Genomic DNA, 19,623 nt, shown 5'->3' with positions numbered 1-19,623 from the left:
TTGGCTGTCTTTCTTAGAATAGAGTCCAACAACTTCCTTTCTGCTGTTGCAGGTGGAAATAAGAATAAATCCCCTTGTTTCTAGACAGTCTTTTTTAGATATCTCTTAAGATAAGAACTGGTGCATTATGGGACAGTGGTGTAATGGTGGGGTTTTGGTTTGGAGATAAAGTGCACACGTTAAATGAAGTAATAGAACGTCAGTATTTCTTTTTTAGGAAGCACAGAATTAAAATGTCTTTTTTCTTTGTATAATGTATGTCTGATTTTAATGAAGGCTGTTTTAGATCCCTGTTAGGAGCTGCTATGAGAATAGAAAACCATATTTAAAGAAAGTGGACTATGTAGTTGTCAGAGGTGATTCTGTCTTTGAAGTTGGATGTTTAGAATGGATCTATAGTACCCTTCCCATGTAGCCTTCATTCGAGTAAACTTATTTTGTTTTGTAGTGGGTTTGGGGAGATGTGTAGTTTATAGCTAAGACAAGTGGGAATCAAACTTTTAACAAGGGAAGCATCTTTCAGTAACCCCACATATACTAACATGTGTTCAAGCTTTTTTGCATTGGTGTCACTTGCATTAACAGTCTATTGTGGCAGCACTGAAAACCCATTTATTAGATGGGTGTAGCTGATGCAGTTACCACCACTTCAGAAGATGTGCACATAGTACTGAAGACACTTGCAAAACCCTAACAAAAACCTAATGAATTCACACAAGCCCTGACTGTCCCCCATTTCCCTCATAAAGTAACAATGGAACAGTATATTATGGAGACGTATCCTTTCTAAGCAGATGGGGTGAAACTGACTGCTTGGCTTAATATTCATAGTTGCTTCGTTTAATAATAATAAAAAAAAAAAGTAAATGAGCTGTTGCAGAAAGGTGAGTGAATGGATTAAGAAACTCTTCTCCCACAGTAGCATTTCTGCACCTGTTGAGGTTCACTGCAAAGCAGTGTGTATAACTGTCAAATTCTCATCCTGTATATTTTCTTTCAGATTCCTTTGTTTCTTCCTCTCAGCCTGTCTCTCTCTTTACGACTTCACAAGGCAAGTCTGTCATTTTCTTGTACACTAATAAAAGAAAAATGTTGAGAAAGGCTGTAACTGGGGCATAAGGCTTTCTCTTGTCCAGAATTATCCCTTAAAAATCTATAAGTAGCTTCAAAACAGTTCACCATGTGAACCATTCAGCAGTTGTTGGCTAATGATCTGGTGCAGCCAAGCTACTCTCTTATGGCCTGGTTGCTAGTGCATAATATGTTCTTCTTCGTGTAAGAAAGATAAAGATCTGCTCTTCCCTCCTCATACAGCAGTTAGCTAATGCTATCAACAGCAAATTGGCAAAAGGGATCTATAGCTGTGAGCCAAGGAGCATGTGCAGGATTTCCTAATGTACATAACGACCCTGAAGAAATAGAGGTTTGGGAGAACAGGACAGATTTGCTGCTGTTTGTGTGGGGAAAACTCCTGGGAAACTACTGATAGTCTTGTCTTTTGCTGAATTCTTTGTGGATTAGTACCACAATCCAGGGAGGCAGTCGGCTGACATGTAGGACTGGCTGCCCATACTATGTTGTGGCTTTTCTTTTCATCCTGCTGCTGATAGAGAATTGGCATTGTAGTCTGCGCATTTCTTGGGCGCAGTCCTGCCAGGAATGCAGAGAAAGTTGGAGGGGAACACTGTGCTTTATTTGTCCTGCTATAAGCCCCTCATTATTTTGAGGGGAGGCAGCATGTACGCTGGTTCTCAAACTTTTTATACTAGTGACCCCTTTCACATAGCAAGCCTCTGAGTGCGACCCCTCCCCCCCCCTTATAAATTAAAAACACATTTTTATGTATTTAACACCATTATAAATGCTGCAGGCAAAGTGGGCTTTGGGGTGGAGGCTGACAGCTTGCGACCCCCATGTAATAACCTCACAACCCCCTGAGGGGTCCCAACCCCCAGTTTGAGAAGTAGTAGTCTAGTAGTTAGAGAAGGCAACTTGGACTGAGCTTCATAGGTTCTACCCCTAGCTTTGATATTGACTTGCCATATGGGCCTTGGGCAAGTCACTTCCCCTCCTTATTTGCTAGTCTGTGGAATGGGGATAATATCTACCAGAAAGCATTTTACAAAGATGATAGGTTCTGTCTGATTAGTGAAAGGTGTATGTTGTGCTGGGAACCTGGTCAGTGGAAAACCTGTTTAGAAAATCCCAAGTAAAATCCCTTCAGCTCAGAGTTAAAATAAGTGATTGTTCCTCTGAATAATTCTGCTTAGGCTTGGGTAGGATTATGTTCCTAAAAGCTGGGAATTGTGACCTGTTGATTAAATTGGTTGCTAACAGTGGGCCCCACCAGAACTGGTATTGGCAAAACATCTTGGCTACTAGTATATGCAGTGCCTTAGTGGAATTGACCTAACAGCTGAGGAGAGAGAATAGCAAAGCCTCTCCCTATGTCTTCTCTGGTAGCTACAGTAGCTTGCTGTTGATATGAAATTCTGACCCACCATATAGTGATGCATCTAACAGTAAGTACAGTAATGCAAATGCATCAGTGCTTTAGCTTATGCTGTGGATTCCCTGGAGGAAATTGACATCGGTATAGTTCAGGCAGTGTAGGAGTGGGGAATGCTGTGTCCTCTCACCATTTCACATCTCATCCCATGTCTTGTCATGAATGCAAATGATACCATCCTATACATGTGAAGCAACCAAATATACTTTCTAAACCATATACTTAATAGGATGCTAAAGTGCAGCAGCTGACAGAATAGAAATGACTAGACAACAGGTACCTTAATATGCCACCTTTTTCTAATCTGGGATGGGGAGATAAACTATTGGCCCATAGTTTGTTAGTATAAGGAGGAACTTAAGCTATGAAAACTGCTTGAGTCGGAAATGACTTAAGTTTCCATTCTCTACAGCAGTGGTTTTCAAACTCTGGGTCGCCACCCAGTACTGAATCGCAGAATGTAAGGCACTGGGTCACGGCGGTTCTGGTCAGCACCACTGAGCAGGCCGTTAAAAATCCTGTTGGCGGTGCTGCCCAGCTAAGGAAGCAGCCAGCTGTAGGTCCAGTTCCAAGCACTAGCTCCGTACTCCCATTGGCTGGTTTCTGACCAATGGGAGGTGGGGGGAGGTGGGTGTTGCCTGTGGGCAAGAGCCACGTGGAGCCGCTTGCACACCTCTGCCTAGGAGCCAGACCTGCTGCTGGCCGCTTCCGGGGTGCCTGCCTTAGCACCCCTGGTGCGCCGCTGACTGGGAGCCGCCGCAGGTAAGGCCACACCCCATTTGCACGCCCTGATCCCCCTACCCCAACCCTGAGCCCCCCCCTCCCCAAATCCGGAGCCCCCTCCTGCACCCCAGAGCCCTGACCCCCTCTTGCACCCCAACCCCCTGGTCCAGCCTTGAGTCCCCCCCAAACCCGAAGCCCCCTCCTGCACCCAAAACCCCTCATCCCCGACTCAGCACAGAGCCCTGACCCCCCCCTCCAACCCCCCTGCCCCAGCCCAGAATCCCCTCCTGCACCCCAAACCCCTCATCCCCAGCCTAGAGCCTGCACCCCCAGCCCAGAGCCCCCTCCCATACCCCAAACCCCTCATCCCCAACTGCATTGAGTTGTCGGCATCAACAGTTTTCTTCAACTGGGTGGCCAGAAAAAGGGTTTGAAAACCACTGCTCTGCAGGAACAAAGCCGTTCACTAAACCAAAGTCTTGGTCTTACACATAGATTTTGTACCAGTATAATTACTTTGTTTAGAGGCTGTGATGTTAACTGACACAGTTATACCAGTACAACCCCTGGTATATGATGCATCCTTTTACTAGTATAACTGTCTTATACCAGTAAAATTTATTTCCCTTCCTAAATAGAAATAGGTATACTAGCAGGAAGCACCTTTATACTGATATAAATGCCTCTGCACTTGTGGGGGGAGGGGGGGATGTTTTAATGCTCTAACTATCCCGGCATAGTTAAAATGGTACAAGTTTTCCGTAGAGACAAGACATATGATAGTTATAGGCAAATTGAACTAGATCCAATCCCTTAGCAGTACAATTTCTTAAAAACCAAATGGAGCAAAAGAGTCTGTAATCTAGGAGTATTCTCATATGGATTTAACTTGCATCCACCAATTCTAATTTTTCAGCACAGACCTTTTGAAATTTAGGAAACTTTGGGTGCTGGAAACACCAGAAGTATTCAGACAAGATATGAATGCATCAGCTTAGCCCTTGTATCAGCCTGTCGTTGGAGGTGCTGTTCATTTAACTTGATAAACAAAAGGTTGGGTCTATTGGAGCCACCAGAGTTGCTAGTTGAACCCTGATTTCACAATTCAACTTGAATAAATTGTGACCCCCCGCATATAAGGGACAGCCAGAACTCCAGGGTAGAATGAAAGATTGTCATGCCTTAGCTGACCAGAAGGTTAAGAAACTTCAAAGCTGGTCCTCCTTCAAAAAGGGCTAAGGAAAAGAGCTGATTCCCGACTTACATGAATAGGATAATCTAAGGTAAAGCCTGCTATGCAGTATCAGAAACACATTCTTTATTTGGCTGTCTAACCAATTCACCCAGCTGACGCAGTACACTCCAGGCATCTGGAATAGGAAGTTGCAATACTGAAGAACTTTGGGGCAAGCGGTGGGAACAAAGTTGTTAGCCGGTTACAGCCTTTTAAAAAACATTTTTCTTTCTATTCTGTCCCCGTTACTAAAGTCCTTTGCAACCTGGCTTGACTGCAAAGTGTCTGCTGGCTAACTTCCTATCTTGGTGCTGTGGCTGTCAGGTGCTGATACTGCTTTGCACGTTTTTAGCTTCAGTCTTCATGTCTGTTGTATGTGATTGGATTAGAAATAACACACATTAGTTCAGTGGCAAAAAAAGCCTGAATATTTTTTTCAAGCTAATCACTTAGGGGGTGCGTTGGTGTTTGTGTGTATGCACATGCTGTTAAAGGTTCGGAATCAAGTGTCTGTTACCCTATTAAAGTGATAAGTATGTAGTGGTTGCTACATCACTTAATTAGCTTGCTACAGATCTCCGATGTAAATTCATGTTTTTCCATCAGCTAACATATCATTAGACTTTGACGTAGCAAATTTTACTTATGAATTTATGCAAACCAACTAAGCAAGTGGTATAGACAGCAAGATGCAGAACACTTCGGACGGAGAATCAAATATAAGCTAACTCTCAAATCTGAAAGAGAAATTACCTCAACACTGAATTCTATCATGTGGAAGAGTGCATAGCAAGTTGATTTGACCTGTAAGTTGAGCAAGGCTCCTACTGATATCTCCCATTCTAAGGGTAGCTTTTGTAGGATTTCTTAAAATGGCTTTGAACCCAAAGAGGAAGAGTGGTCAGGTTAGGGAGTTTGCCTGGGACTCAGGAAACCCACATTTAATTTCCTGCTCTGCCACAGACTTCCTATGTGACCATGAGCAAGTCACTTAGGTCTAGTCTACATTAGAAAGCTAGGCTGACCTAGCTACGTTGCTCAGGGATGTGAAAAAATCACAACCCGAGACACTTAGTTAATCTGACCTAAGCCCCAGTGTCAACAGTGCTAGGTCGAGGAAGACCTTCTATCACTGTAGTTAAGTGTTTGCACTACAGTGTTTTAGCTGTGCCCTCTGTAGTGTTTTTTAGTGTAGACATACACTTAGTCTCTCTAGGCTTCAATTTCCCCTCTGTACAATGAAGATAAGAACATTTCCCCTACCTCACAAAGGGGTGTGAAGATAAACATATTCACAATTGTGAAGTGCTCATATTAAAGAGATGAGAGGGCAATTGAGTACCTTAGACCTGTTTTTCGACTTTATAAATGAGCACACCTGTTGTGGGATTCTTGCATCTTCCTCTGAAGCATCTGGACCCTTGGAGATTGGATACTGATCTAGATGGGACCCAGATCTGGTCCAGTTTGGCAGTCCTATGACTATAACAGAGGAATTGCATACCAGATCAGTATTCCCTAAGTGTGTGCTTGCCATTGCAGTTTAAACAGATACTAACAATTTTTCATATTTCTATAGAGAAGTTGGGTAGAAATGTGTTGATCCTCCATTTTGAAATAAAAAAGCAAAAGGAAACAGTTTTTTAAAAGGCAGCTTTTCATGCCACCTTCATGCATCATAAATTAACAGGACAGAGCCTCATTTGAGCTCAGTGCAAACTGGATGAAATTCTCTGGCCTGTGATACACAAGAGGTCAGACTTGATGATCTAATGTTCCCTTCTGGCCTTACTCTATGAATATTTTTTCCTTCAGTCTCTTATCCCTCAAGCCATAAGAAACATCTGAGTGTTTTCCCCCTAGAAACTAAAAGATCACTCTCTCCAAGTTGCCTGACTTTAATATGGGTTTTGTAGTGTGATTCTAGTGTCTTTCTTTATGCATACTCTGATTTGGAAAATACAAGTCAATCACATATAGGAGGCCTGTGATTCAGATGAACCTTTTAATTGTAGAGCCTTGTTTTTTGGTGAAATGAACCTTTATAGATCCATTAGAACAGTGACTTTCAGCCTGTGGTCAGCAGACCCCCTGGGGGTCCATGGACTATGTCTAAGATTTCCAAAGGGATCCATACCTCCACTTGAAATTTTTTAGTGGTCCGCAAATGAAAAAAGGTTAAAAACCATTGTTCTAATGCAATGGTTCTCAACAGATTTACAATTGTGGGCTGCTCCAGACCCCTAAGCCCAGCGCTCCCTGCCCAGAGACCCCTCAACAGAGTGGGGCCAAGAACAAACCCCTGGGCCTGGGCAGCCAGGACCCAGACCCCGCCACGCAGGGCCAGGCAGCTGGGGCCGGGCAGCCAAGACCCAGTTTATTTTAGCACACTGCGGGGCTGCAGTTGTGTGCTAATTGGGCCGCATGTGGCCCGGGGGCCGCGGGTTGAGCACCACTGCATTAGAATATACCAGATCCGTCTAATATCTCAAGTTCTAGCCTTAGGAAGGACAACATTCCGTCCCTGTACCCCCTAAAGCTGTTACATCTTGACCAAGACTTCCAGTTGCACGGGTGACTGCCACACACTCTTAATCTAGAAAAGTCCTGATGCACCTTTAATTTCATGGCTGAATTCTGTCATCCTTTACCTTGTTACTTCAAGTCCTAACAGTTTTGTGTGTCCCCATGTGGGAGAATGCAGGCAGAGTTGGGAAGAACTTTTTACTCAAAAGTATGAGAAACATGCTTCATGTTTTGCCAGTGCTCTCCAGTAAAGAGGGGCCATTAGTGATCTACACATAGTTTTGCCATCCTACATTAGTAAACTTAGGAATTCATTTCACTTAAACCATAATTTTTCTTCAAAATGAGTACAGTTTTCCTCCAGATGAATCCAGAAAATACCTGGATGATGCTTTGTGTAGTAGTGGTCACTCTTCCAACTTGCATAGCACATTTTACTACTCTAAGGTAACAACTTCCTAGCACCAGAACAACGTTTCCTGAATGTTGGTATTAAGTTTATAGGGCTACTGTGGAAAATGGCTGTTGAGGGTCTACCAGCTGAAATGTTAGGAAGATAATTTCAAAGTTGGGTTTTGAACACTTGAGGTGTTTCTCATGTGGTGAAGAGTCTTGGGGCACCTTCTGAAAATGGGTAGAAATTTTGAACACTAAGCAAAATTCACAGTGACCGTCCTCTGCCAGGTTAAAAGCTCTCATTTGGACTTCAAGAGCATTAGGCTCTGAAAATCAGGCACACAGGAAAATAGTTTCTACTCCTTGTAGTGTAAGCTTGGTTTAGACAGAACCGCTATGTACAGGCAGCTTAAAACTTCAGGGCAGCTGCCCTTAAATCCTCTCATGCTCTGTCCGACCCCCTCCTCCTTGTTCAGGCTTGGATTCCTTGAACGTGCATGAGTGCCACACGGAATGAACTGGGTGTATTCTGTGTCGTAGAAGTGTAGGGTTGGAAGAGACCTCAAGTGATCCTGTAGTTGAGCCTGCTGCGCTAAGGGAGGACCAAGTAAAGCTAGACCATCCCTGACAGGTGTTTGTCTAACCTGTTCTTATAACCCTCCATTGATGGGGATTCCAAAACCTCCCTTTGAAATCATGGGAAGCTATGTTTCCTATTGGCCATTTAAGAACATAAGAGTGGCCTTACTGGGTCAGACCAAAGGTCCATCTAGCCCATTGTCCTGTCATCTGACAGTGGACAATGCCAGGTGCCCCAGAGGGCTAGAAGTTAACTTGCCATACAAAAAACCTTTCCCTTTTAGGATGCTAGTAATATTTTCATATAATTGTAGCAAGCCCTGTCAATATCTACTGCTGCACAGAGCCTGCACAGCAAGCAGGCTGTATCCAAATACGTTACTTCATTCGTGATCCTGCGGCAATGTTAACCCTATATTGGAGACTAACTTTCATGTGTGAAGCTGTATATTGCCTGAACTGTGAGTGTAGAGCAGTGTAAAGCATACTTACATCAGATTAGACATTCAGAATATCCTGACAGATGTTCCTGGACAAACTAGAAATATACATAGTGTGCTTTAAAAAAAAATCTATGTTTTTGCATCTTTCAGCAGAGAGGGAGGTGTGTATAAGTGACCATTTTCCAGACTCAACAGATCATATAACAGATAGTAGAAATGAATGTTATCTAGGTGTGAGCTAACCTATTAAAATAAATTGGCCATTTATTTTTCCAAACCCCTTCTTTGAAGTGTTGTGTTGGGAAGCCTGTTGTGGTGGTGGTAGGAAGGTAGTCAGTTACATCGCAGGTGTCCTCTTAGCATGTAGGTTAAGACAGATCTCAAGGGTTTATGCCTTGTTACATCTGTGTTCAGTATGAAACAGCAACATGTTTTAATGTAAATAACTTAATCAGGAAGTGGACAGCATTCCATGTGAAATCCTAACGGTTCTGCATTGAGCAGCCTTCTTCTATGCTGTGCTTTTCAAAGCATGCAGCCCGCATTTTCCCAGGCACTTGCTCTGATTCATCTTGTATGAAGTTGTTTCGAAGCTGATCGACATGGCTGAATCGCTAAGGAACTGCAGCCACATAGACCCAAATTATGCCTGAGGCGCACTCTCTCCCACCTGCAAAGGGATTGGCCCAACCTCTGCTCCTTTCACAATTGTAATTCTGTTTGGAGGGAGTGTCTCTACACTGCATGTAGCTCAGACTAGTTCTGTTGGCAGTGTAATCAGAGAAACTGCTCTGAGCGCATCTGCAATAACACTGGGTGAAGCTTTTATCACAGCACATCAAAGCTCAAGGAGACTTGAGTGATGGTAGAACACACACCCTATAAACTCCCGCACTCTAGAATGCAAGTGCTAGATGAGACACCACCTGTTGATGGTATAACCAGACTGCCTTTCTAGACACTATTGACAGGGACTGCCATCCAAGCTCTGTAGGGTATGTTGCCACTAACGTTCTTGCCCCCCCCCCCCCCCCCCCGCTGCAAGAACAGGGCAGAACCCCACCCACATGCTTGAGTGGAGCAAGGAAGGACTAGTTGCCTTCCACTCCACATAGAAAGCGAACTAGAACGTACTCCTTCCATATACTGAGGTGAATAGTTCAGAGGCAATAGCTACAGTATTGACATTACAGTGCGGGTGTCCTGATGCTTTCAGTTTTTTTTCAGGAGTCACTTTAATTTGCGTGATGGTGAATTTAGGCTCTTATTGGAACTGTACTATTTGTTTTGCAGTTCCATCAATGCCTTAAGTAGCATGCAGCAAAAAGTTCAGACACTTATTTTGTATTGCTATTGTTAACCCGCTCAGCATGCATAAGTTCCTCCACCGCTGCTTTGCGTACTTAATTTTGCAGGCCTTAACACTCCCCTTCATGTGCTATGAAATCACAGCTGTAAACTGGCAGCTTGGAAAGTATTGGAGTAAATTGCAACCTCTTGTGTAATGTGGCTTTCCTGTCCTATGGCTGGCAGTTCCCTGCATGTTTGCCAAGGCTGGTGTCTCGGGTCTTGTCTTTTTCCCCCCCTAGATCCCAAGAGAGCATGTTGCCTGCTTGACTTTTAACTTGTAACTGCACTCTGTGAATCTCTCCCTCTCTCAAATCCTGGCCTCAGAGAGGACAGCTTCTCCTCTCTCTGATAAGGCAGCTTCAGGGATTCTGGGATCTGAAAACCAAACCCCTGGCTTGACAGCTTGGGCAGACAGCAGCAGAGAAATAGACAGCAAGCCCCCTCCCTCAAATGAGGTGGAAGAACTGGTGGTTGCTGTAGACAACAAAAGAATGGATAGCTTCCGTGGGCCAAGTGCCGATTCTGGAATAGAGGCAACATCCATTGGGTCCCCTGGGTCGGAAGGCTCCCCATTTTCTACTGGAGCAGAACCTCATTCCTACAGCCCAGTGATTTCAACTAGTTCCCCAGAACAAACGTATGTGAAGGGCACCAGAATCTGCCTGTCAGAAAATGGTAAGGCTGAACAAAGCAGACGTAAGGACCAAGATTTTATGGACCAAACCAAGAGTGTCACTACAGGCAGTGAATCCAGATTTACTTTCCTGATTGACCAGAAGCAAGATGCTGAGCAACCGCTGATCAAAGGTATCTATCCGCAGTCTTCCACTCCATCTGGTGGAGAGACCACTATAGAAAAAGACTCTCCCGAATCGCCATTTGAGGTGATTATCGACAAAGCAGCATTTGATAAAGAGTACAAGGATTCATTAGTTAGCAACTCCAGTGATCTTAGTAGCAACTGGGTGATGCACAGTGAGAGAGAGCTTCTTACGGATATCCCAGAAGACCGTGTCTGTGAGTTCCAGGTGAAAACTCGTAGTGGGAACAGCATTCCAACAGGACCCGGGCTATCACGCCAGTCTTCAGGTACAACAGCTGCATTGGAAGAAGTGTCCAAATGTGTACGTGAGATGCACAGCTTCACAAATGAGCTGTTGAACTGGGACTTGATTCCTAAAGTAGAGCATTCTGACAAGATCTCTGAAACCTCAGACGTAACTGCAATGCCCTCCAAAGAGGTTGGCAGCACTCCTACGCAGCCAGCAGGCAACAGGACAGAAGCATGCAAAGCACCCTCCCCTCATCCTGTCGCTGTCAGTGTCCAGCAGAAAGACAGAGCATATACAGACTTAGCAGAGCCTCAATTTGAGAAACATGTTCCTCTGGACAAAGAAGCTGTTAAAATGAAGACTGCTTCACCGGCAGCAGTTGAACTGAAGGCTGATGGGAGCTGGCCAAGTTCTGGCCTGGCTGAAATCACAGATGCAGACAGCTCTGGCGAATCTGATGACACAGTGATAGAGGATGTGCCCGTAGATTTGGCCTATGGAAATGAGAAGCTTGTCCTTCAACCCACAGATAGCGGCGTGGCACCAGTGGAGAAGCTGACCTTAGCTCCAGTAATTGCTGGCAAAACAAGAGACTGGATAATTGCAGATAATGAAGAGGCACCTAACAAGCTGCACAAACACAGCAGAGACGGTCATTCACCCTCTAAGACACCAGAAGATAATCAGGGATTCACGGATGACTTTGAAACTATAGAAGCACATCCAGACATTGTTGGAGGGAGTCCAGTTGCTGAAACAAAGCATCCTAAGTCATCCACTCTGGACTTGATGTCTATAAATATGCAGCATTCAAGCAGCTGGGATCCAGGTCTCCTTGGAAAACCACTCAACGCTGGTGAAAATCTCAGCATTTCTCCAACAGCAGCTCCACTGAAGGATCTTAGAAACATGCCGAACGAGAGAGTCCCCCTCTCTCTGCCCTTGGGTAATTTGGAAGAACAAGAGCATCCAGATGCCTTACGTGGGGAGAACTTTGTGGATTTCATGCGGGAATGCTTGAAGTCCAAGGGTAATGAGTCTCTGGAGAACCTGACAGAAACCTTCTCAGAGGCTGAAATTGCAGCTCTGAAAACCACTCCTCCAGGAAGATCTCTTTGTAAAGAAGAGGCAAATAGGTCAGATGTGAAAGTGGATGGTGATTATGTTGTGCGAAGCATCACTGATGACAAGGGCAACTTCCAGAAACCTTTGTTCTCTCAGAGATCTCCCACGGTAGCTCAAGACTTTGAGCAGGAGCAGCTGACAATTAAGGCCCTCAAAGAACTAGGTGGAAAACTGGATGAGAAGCAGACTCCAACACAAAGTAAAATCTCCCCACCGGGAGGGGAAAGAACAGCACAGGACCATGACATCTCAGCACCTGCTCAGAAATCTGCCTTGGAGAAGAGACCTCTCTGCATCCATCAGCAAACAGATATGAAGCCTGCCCCTACCACAGCTCACATTAGTACTGATGGTGAAATCCCCAAAGAAGCTGTCTGGGATAGTGTGGCTGGATCTCCAGTAGAACATGCCCTAGTGAGGCTACTGACTGGGTTTTCAGGTAAACATTTTATATTGGAAATACAATACCAGTCTCTTGTCCTTATTTGCTTCTCAGACACTCACCTTGTTAATACCCTTAGAAATCTAGGTTTACAAAGGAAACCAGCTAACTTGCATTGTGGGTATAAGAGCACATCTTGGGTTCTGGGTGGTTTTAATCATGTTTTCCTCCTTCCTTGAGAACTTTTCTTCATGAATGTCCACGTGCTTTCTACCATTCTCCAAACAGAGCTGTTTGCTTGCTGAAGTCTGTCTGTCTTGTAGTTGTAAATTATTTGAAAACATGCCTTACAGTGAGAGACTCAAGCAGCTCTATCTGTTTAGTTTAACAAAGCAAAGGTTAAGCAGTGTCTTGATCAGTCTACACAGAGAACAGAAATTTGACAATAGAGGGCCTTTCAGTTGAGCAGACAAAGGTCTGACCAGGTCTAATGGCTGGAAACTAATGTTAGACAAATTCAGCCTGGAAATAAGGAATTAACCATTGGAACAATTTACCAAGGGCTATGGTGGATTTTTAAATCCACACTGGATGTTTTTCTGAAAAGTTTGAATCAGAGCAAAGGGGAATTAATTCAGGGCAGTCCTGTGGGCCTGCGTTATACAAGAGATCAGACTAGATCCCGGTGTTCCCTTCTGGCTCTATAATCTGAATCTACTGCTACCCATTTCTGTATTTTCTGAATGCCTTGCATGTAAAATCACCAATAACAATGTCCCAAGTAGATTGCCTGGAGTCTTGAGGTCAGAACTCTGCTGGGGGAATAATTTGGGGCATAGGAGGTTGGGAATAAAAGACCCACCAATGTCCATTCCACTAGTATTTCTGTGTTAATCCATATTACACACAAATCAGATGGCCCACTAGAATAGCAAATATTCAGGGCCACAAACAGTTCTTTTAACAATGTGAAGCCCCTGAGGCTTTTGCATCATGTGGTTCGTTTTCGAAATGTCTGCAAACACAAGCACCGATTATTTTATAAGAGATTATTGTGAAAATTTCTTTACAGAAGATAAAGGCTTGGCTTGGCAGGGAAGTATGTATTGGAAAGAGGCCTGAATAGAAACTCTGTTCACAGTTCCAGTGTGGTTATGCTGGGAAGATAAATTTCAATCTGGTTTTCAAAGCCCACTATCTAGTGTATGGACATAAAATAACGGGTATTGGGAAGAAATTTATGCAAAGATTATAGCTGGGTTCAGTTAGTGTCCATTCAAGTGAATGGAACGGCACTGGTGACACAAGTAACATTTCCATTAATGTGAGGGGCCAGAGTCTGTTCTGAACAGTTGTTGAACTGCACTGAATGAAATAGCTTCTGTCTTTGGAGCATCAGTGTGACCAGTCCCTGTTTTGGTGTTCAGATGCTGGCTGAATGCAAGGAACAATTAAATGCTGGCAAGCCGAGAGCGTGGTTGAGTCGACTGGAGGTGGGGCCCAGGATGTGTAATCTTCCTTTAGGGTCATGTTTTCAAAAATGTTAAGCTACCATATGTCCTTCCTTGAGATTCAATGGAAGCAGTCCTGGGAGAGGACAGTATGAGTTGGGAAAGGGTGTAAACACCAAGGACAGTTCAGTTATTTGGGAGGCTAACGGAGAGAAATAGGGTGATCTGTAGATTTCAAGGGAAGTGGTGGAAGACACATTGCTTGGACTGGGCATTAGACAATACATTGTAATGAGCAAATCTGCATCCTGCACTGCCAGGGAGATGAGACCCTTCCATATCCGGTTCCTGTGAATCTCTTAAATCTTCTATTCAGCCCACAGAGGGGTATATTTTCATAGGAACTGGAGAGAAGACTGCCAGTGTAGGAATGTTCATGCAAGAATACATTTCTGTGGGGTTTTAAATGACCTGAGTGATTTCCATCTTGTCATTGATCTTATGTTCACAAATGCAAGGTCAGGAATCCCACAGTTTTCTAGGGAAGTGAGGAAAGCTTAAGTAACAGAGGAAAGCCAAGTGGAAGTTGAGTTTAGTTTGACAAACGTACTCACCTGAGGTGTGGGCAGGAAACAAAAAGATACTGTTGTGTGAATACTAGTCCACACTTCACCCATAGGCATTGCTTTCATCAAGTGCAGCCAGCCTTCACAGAAGTGAGGTATGATGCAGTTTTGTTGACATAAGAGATCCAGGTACCTCGTATGGCTGTTGTGCGGAGAGCTTTATCCTTGGATACTGGGCTAAAAACACATGTATGTTTGAGAGATGCTTGGATTCTAATTCCGGCATAACAGAGATGGCCTAGGAATCGCCAACCAAAATTCTCTGTGATGAGAATGTGACCAAGGCAGTTACACCCCCTCGGTGTATTTCTTCCTGCCCGTTCCATGGGAGGCTGGCTTTGTTCTCCTTTGTTCTAGTTTGGTCTAATACAGTGCAGACAAACTGTGGTTCTTGGCTTTCGCTCTCTCCAGCAATTTGGCTGGCAGAAGTGATTCCCTTCTGCATTGTTACATGTGAGATTGACAGTCAGGCATCCCTTCATGGATAAACTATTTTTCTGCAGGTCAGGAGAGAGCGACCCATTTGAAAAGGGTTTTTTATAAATTTATCTTTGGCCAGTTGCCAGGCTCCTTCGTAGCTCAGAGAGCGCCTCTCCTGTCTCTCACAGTAACAGCCTTGTGCTGCTTTGTAAATGCCTCCTCTGTCCTCTTCTGAGGGCTCTGGATCTGGCTGGGGACGAATTGTAAAGAACGAAGCAGACTCCATTAACCTATTTTGGTTCCTGTGCAGTGTAGGAGCTTAATCCGAGTGGAAAGGGCTTTGTTTTGAACCAAAGGGGATTGAAGCATCTGCCTTCACAACCTGAGCTGTTGGTCCTGTGCTCATAGTGCATATAGCGTCCTTGCTGCATGCTAAAGGAATTCAGGCTCCTAATATGCCTCCTCCCTTCCAACCCACCGTGTTCATATTTTGCTTGGCTACAAGAATCCAAGCTAGAATACTGTACACACATGAAGGTGCAGCTGATTCCAGCCTATGATCCTCAGACCAGCAGGAGGCAGGGGATTGTAAATAGGCAAGCAAAGATAGCGCAATCAGACGGAGCCAAAGTCTGTTAGAGATTCTGGAATGTTTCCTTAACCTCTGATCTGAGTTACTGCACTTCCCATGTTCATCGTAATTCATCCATCAGCCCTGGCTCTTTTTCCTTAATGCTTGCACAAGGTAAAAATAAAATTGCTAAATCTGCCACAGTCTGTAATCTGCCTTCAGCAGCATTATAATTCAAACCTAGAGATCTTAGATTGTTCTCACTTCCTCTCCTACCACGCTTCCCTTCTGGCTGCTCTGACAGTTACTGAAAACCAATTATGCCAAGCTGCTGGTGCAGAAACTGCCTGGGAGAGGAACTTGAGAAAATGGACACCCTTTATCCTTTTCCAAAACAACTAGACGGCTAGCTGTCTGCTCGGTTTCAATCTGAAGATGGCCAGAAGGGAGAGTTTGGGGGTTTTTTGTTTTGTTTTGTTTTCTAACCACACTGCCCCACACACTACACTGCTAGGTCTGTTTTTAAATAAGCTGCCGCACTAGCAGCATGGATATTTAAACAATGCCTAAACAATAAGTCCCTGGATATTTAAACAAAACAAAAAACCTTCCCCCTCAAAGTTGAGCTTCACCAAACCCTTAAACTTATCTAAAGCAGCCATGAAAAACATGGGGTAAACCCTGGAAATTCCTCCTTTTCTTTTTGTTCTGCCTGGAGTAGACTTGAATAGCTTTCTTGCAGAGTTTGAGCTGGGAGCATGGATTAGGCCAGTGTTACTGGGAGTGGTGCTGGTTGACTGGGTGCCCAATTTTCTTTTACTACTACTCCCCCCTTCCACACCCCACACATACACACCCCCCAGCAGCCTGTCTCTAGTAGAATAAACAGCAGGGGAAAACCAGTTGGAGACTGCTGCAAATCCTTCTTCAGCTTAGTGTTTGTTCAGTCCTCACACTGCCATTAATGACAATGGCGCCCTCTTCTAGTGGAAGCAGGATACTGCAGGCAAAGCAATTAACACCCAAATCGTGCCTCTCCTGTCTGGTGACATTATTTACAAGGGTTGGAAAAACAAAGCCCTTTGAATCTAGGGAATACACAAAGGGATCTGCCTTATTCTGAACTGAGATTAAACCCTGGGCATGGACCAGGTTCCCTAATTGCAGTTCTAAGCAGCTGTTAAAGAAGTGAGCTTATTTGTAAAGTAGAGCTTTAGAGAGCAATTTGTGGTGCGGAAGTTAGTCCAAAGATAGTTGCAGATGATGCTGTTGCATTGTAAGTAGGACATGTCACCCATGTTATCAGTACTTCGATACCACAGCAGTGGGCGCTGTGTACGTACCGCAGACCCCGCTGTGGATTTGGTGATGGGTAGGGGCTGATGCTTCCGACACCAGCGTGTGGTGGCTGGGTACTATGAGAAGGCTGCCTGAGGTGTGATTTAACCTGGTGTGTGAGCTTTGGGGAAAGACCAGTGTTACTCGTCTTCAGTCCCCCTGGGGTAAACATACAATGGATTGCACTGAAAATGAGACCGGGGGAGGGAGGGAGGTAGCGTAGTAGGTGGACTGTGATGACTTCATCCTAGCTAATAGACATTTTGAAAGGTTTCAGAGTAACAGCCGTGTTAGTCTGTATTCGCAAAAAGAAAAGGAGTACTTGTGGCACCTTAGAGACTAACCAATTTGAGCTCATGCTCAAATAAATTGGTTAGTCTCTAAGGTGCCACAAGTACTCCTTTTCTTTAGACATTTTGAAGCTACTGCAGCTGTGTTTCCAGTCTCTGGAGCTCGGCTCACTCGGTTCTGCTCTGTGTGTCGCTTTTGCTAAGACTTGCTCAGCACTAAACAGGCTCCTCTCATTTTACAGTCAGTGTCCTTGACTGCTAGCCTTCCTCCATTCGGGTGACCCCCTCCATCATATTTCTTGGTGCATCACTGCATGGCCTTGCTCTTTAACCCTCCAGCAAAATCAGAATGCTCTGTTGCAACATCCCAACCATTCCAGGGCCTATGAGGCACAGGGCTGACTTCTTGGCACATTCAGGCTTTGAAGAAATGGATGTGATGGAAGGGAGCGGCCCTTACTCAGACACAAATCTTCAATGATAAAGGAAATGCTCTCCATGCAAACTTACATGCTGTTTTTAAAGACTTGATTTTAATCTGTCACAGTGACTGACAAGCAGGCATTTTCCTGCTCAGACTGCGTCTCATGACAGCTTACTCTGGACAGTCCCACTTCTCTGACAGGGTAACGTTGCCTAGCAGGAGCAGAAGATGGAAGGTTCCCAGCTGTGCTGCTAATATTGCAGAGTGACTTTACACAAACTGCTTAACATCGCCACTTCCTGGGTGCGAAGCAAGGCTCATGCTTGCTTCTCTCCAGTGGGGCTGAGTATTTGAAAGCTAAGAGAATTCTGCTTTGGGTTTGTTTCCACTTGTCTGGCTTTGAGCCCACCCCCTGTGTTCTATGAGATATGTTGTATTGAGACTGATTACCTGGTGCTAAAGAAACACTAGTTGAAAGGATTTTCCCTCTTGGCTTCCTTAAAGAAGCATACACCTGTTTAATGTTACATATCTGCAAATGCATTCATGACTGTGATTAGGCCTCTGGCCCTGTTGTCCGTAGTGAATAGTGCAAGGGAACCTATGCTATAGGCCAGTAAAGCTACATCAGAGTGAGGATTACTTAACAAGGGCCTCTGCTGGATCCCCCACAGTCCAGCACTCTCCACTGCTCTGTTACCCCTGCCTCCATAACGTCCCCTTGTTTTGTCCCTTTCCTTGGCAGTGCACGATCTGATCTTCTGGCGGGATGTGAAGAAGACAGGCTTTGTCTTTGGCACGTCACTGATTATGCTGCTGTCTCTGGCCGCCTTCAGTGTCATCAGCGTGGTTTCTTACCTCATCCTGGCGCTGCTGTCAGTCACCATCAGCTTTAGAGTCTACAAGTCTGTCATCCAAGCCGTACAGAAGTCTGAAGAGGGACATCCATTCAAGTGAGCCAATCTTTTGTTCTTAGAGGTGTGGCCGTTGGATTGCCCTTCCAGTTACATAGCTAACTGGAATGACTTGCCCTGAGCTCTTTAGCATGTGGTAGCACTGGTATAGTGGAAATAGGAGCAAGATAGGTCACACAATATCATGTTTCCTTCTGTTCTTCTGGTTAATCTGTATCCTGTGCCAGAAGAGCAACTGCTCTGCAGTTCATGAGCTAGGTACCATCCCACCCCACCGGAACCATTGCACATAATGGAGTGACTTTGTGATACTAGCTATCTGTGCCCTCTGCTGGAGTAAGGGCTTCTGGCAGCATCCTGATTGTTATACACACAGCAAGCTTTAGTGGGGGCAACAAAACTACTTAAACGTAAACTTGTTGGGGCAGGGACTGCCTTGTAATGTGTATTTATAGTGGGGTCACAATCCTGACTTGCAGTCCCTTGTGGCTACCATAATCAGGCAAATGGCTTAGGGCTTATCTAAACCTGAAAATTAATCTGAAATAAAATCGGATGTGAATTTGAAGCAGATTAGGAACAGTTAATTTGGAATTTTGGAAGTGGATTAAGATAATTTGGAGTAAAGTGCTTTTATTCCAGAATAAGAGCGTCCATGCAGGTAGCTAATCAGGAGTAGTTCCCCATGTAGACAAGCCCTTACTTTGCCAGTGGTTGCAGCAGAGAAGATTCCCAAAGTAATTGGTGGAACCTGTGGCTTTAGAACCCAAACAGTGGTGGTGTCCATATTATCCATTTTATATCATTGTGGTACTTAGAAGCTCCGGCCAGGCTGGGCCCCCTTCTTCTAGGTGCTGTACAAACATTACATGACTGCCCTGGCCCCAGAGTGGACAATTTGTGATCTCCTCTCTCACAAATACCTCTCAACATCAATATTCATGTCAAGGCCACAGTGAAGGGGTCTGTGCATAAACAATGCGAATGTCCACATCCTCCAGGGAAGAACTAACTGGATCGGAGCCACACAATTCTGGAGATTCACCGTACTGGGATGTTCTTCCACACTAATCCTGCTGATGGCACTTCAAATGTGGCAGGCGCTTCCAAAGCAAGTGTAAATGTGTTTGAAGATCTCTCCTTCCCTCAGTTATCACTCAGGATGGTGCTGTCCCAGTTCCCCACCACTGCCCTTTCTCTCACCCTGTCTGGTTCTCGTAGCAAATGTAACGGGTTTGAACTTCCAGGGTCAAATCCCAAAGAATTTTCC

At 44.7% G+C, this 19,623-nt stretch overlaps 1 protein-coding gene across 6 annotated transcripts in view; it reads left to right on the top strand.

The window, feature by feature from the left end:
- The window catches only part of RTN3 (reticulon 3), a 39,880-nt gene that overhangs the window by 14,362 nt on the left and 5,895 nt on the right, over positions 1-19,623 (top strand). For 4 of the 6 annotated variants that reach the window (XM_043552307.1, XM_037905428.1, XM_037905427.2 and 1 more), the window contains one exon: positions 18,185-18,392. In XM_043552307.1, the coding sequence (XP_043408242.1) occupies positions 18,185-18,392 (208 nt within the window). Of the gene's footprint in view, positions 1-1,000; positions 1,052-10,084; positions 12,377-18,184; positions 18,393-19,623 lie in introns of all 6 variants that reach the window. The other 2 variants (XM_037905425.2, XM_037905426.2) reach the window with 2 other exon arrangements.

Source organism: Chelonia mydas, chromosome 7, assembly GCF_015237465.2.
Source record: "Chelonia mydas isolate rCheMyd1 chromosome 7, rCheMyd1.pri.v2, whole genome shotgun sequence".
Classification (NCBI taxonomy): Eukaryota; Metazoa; Chordata; order Testudines; family Cheloniidae; genus Chelonia; species Chelonia mydas.
Note: the sequence above shows the minus strand (reverse complement) of the source record. Positions and strands in the feature narration are given on the sequence as shown.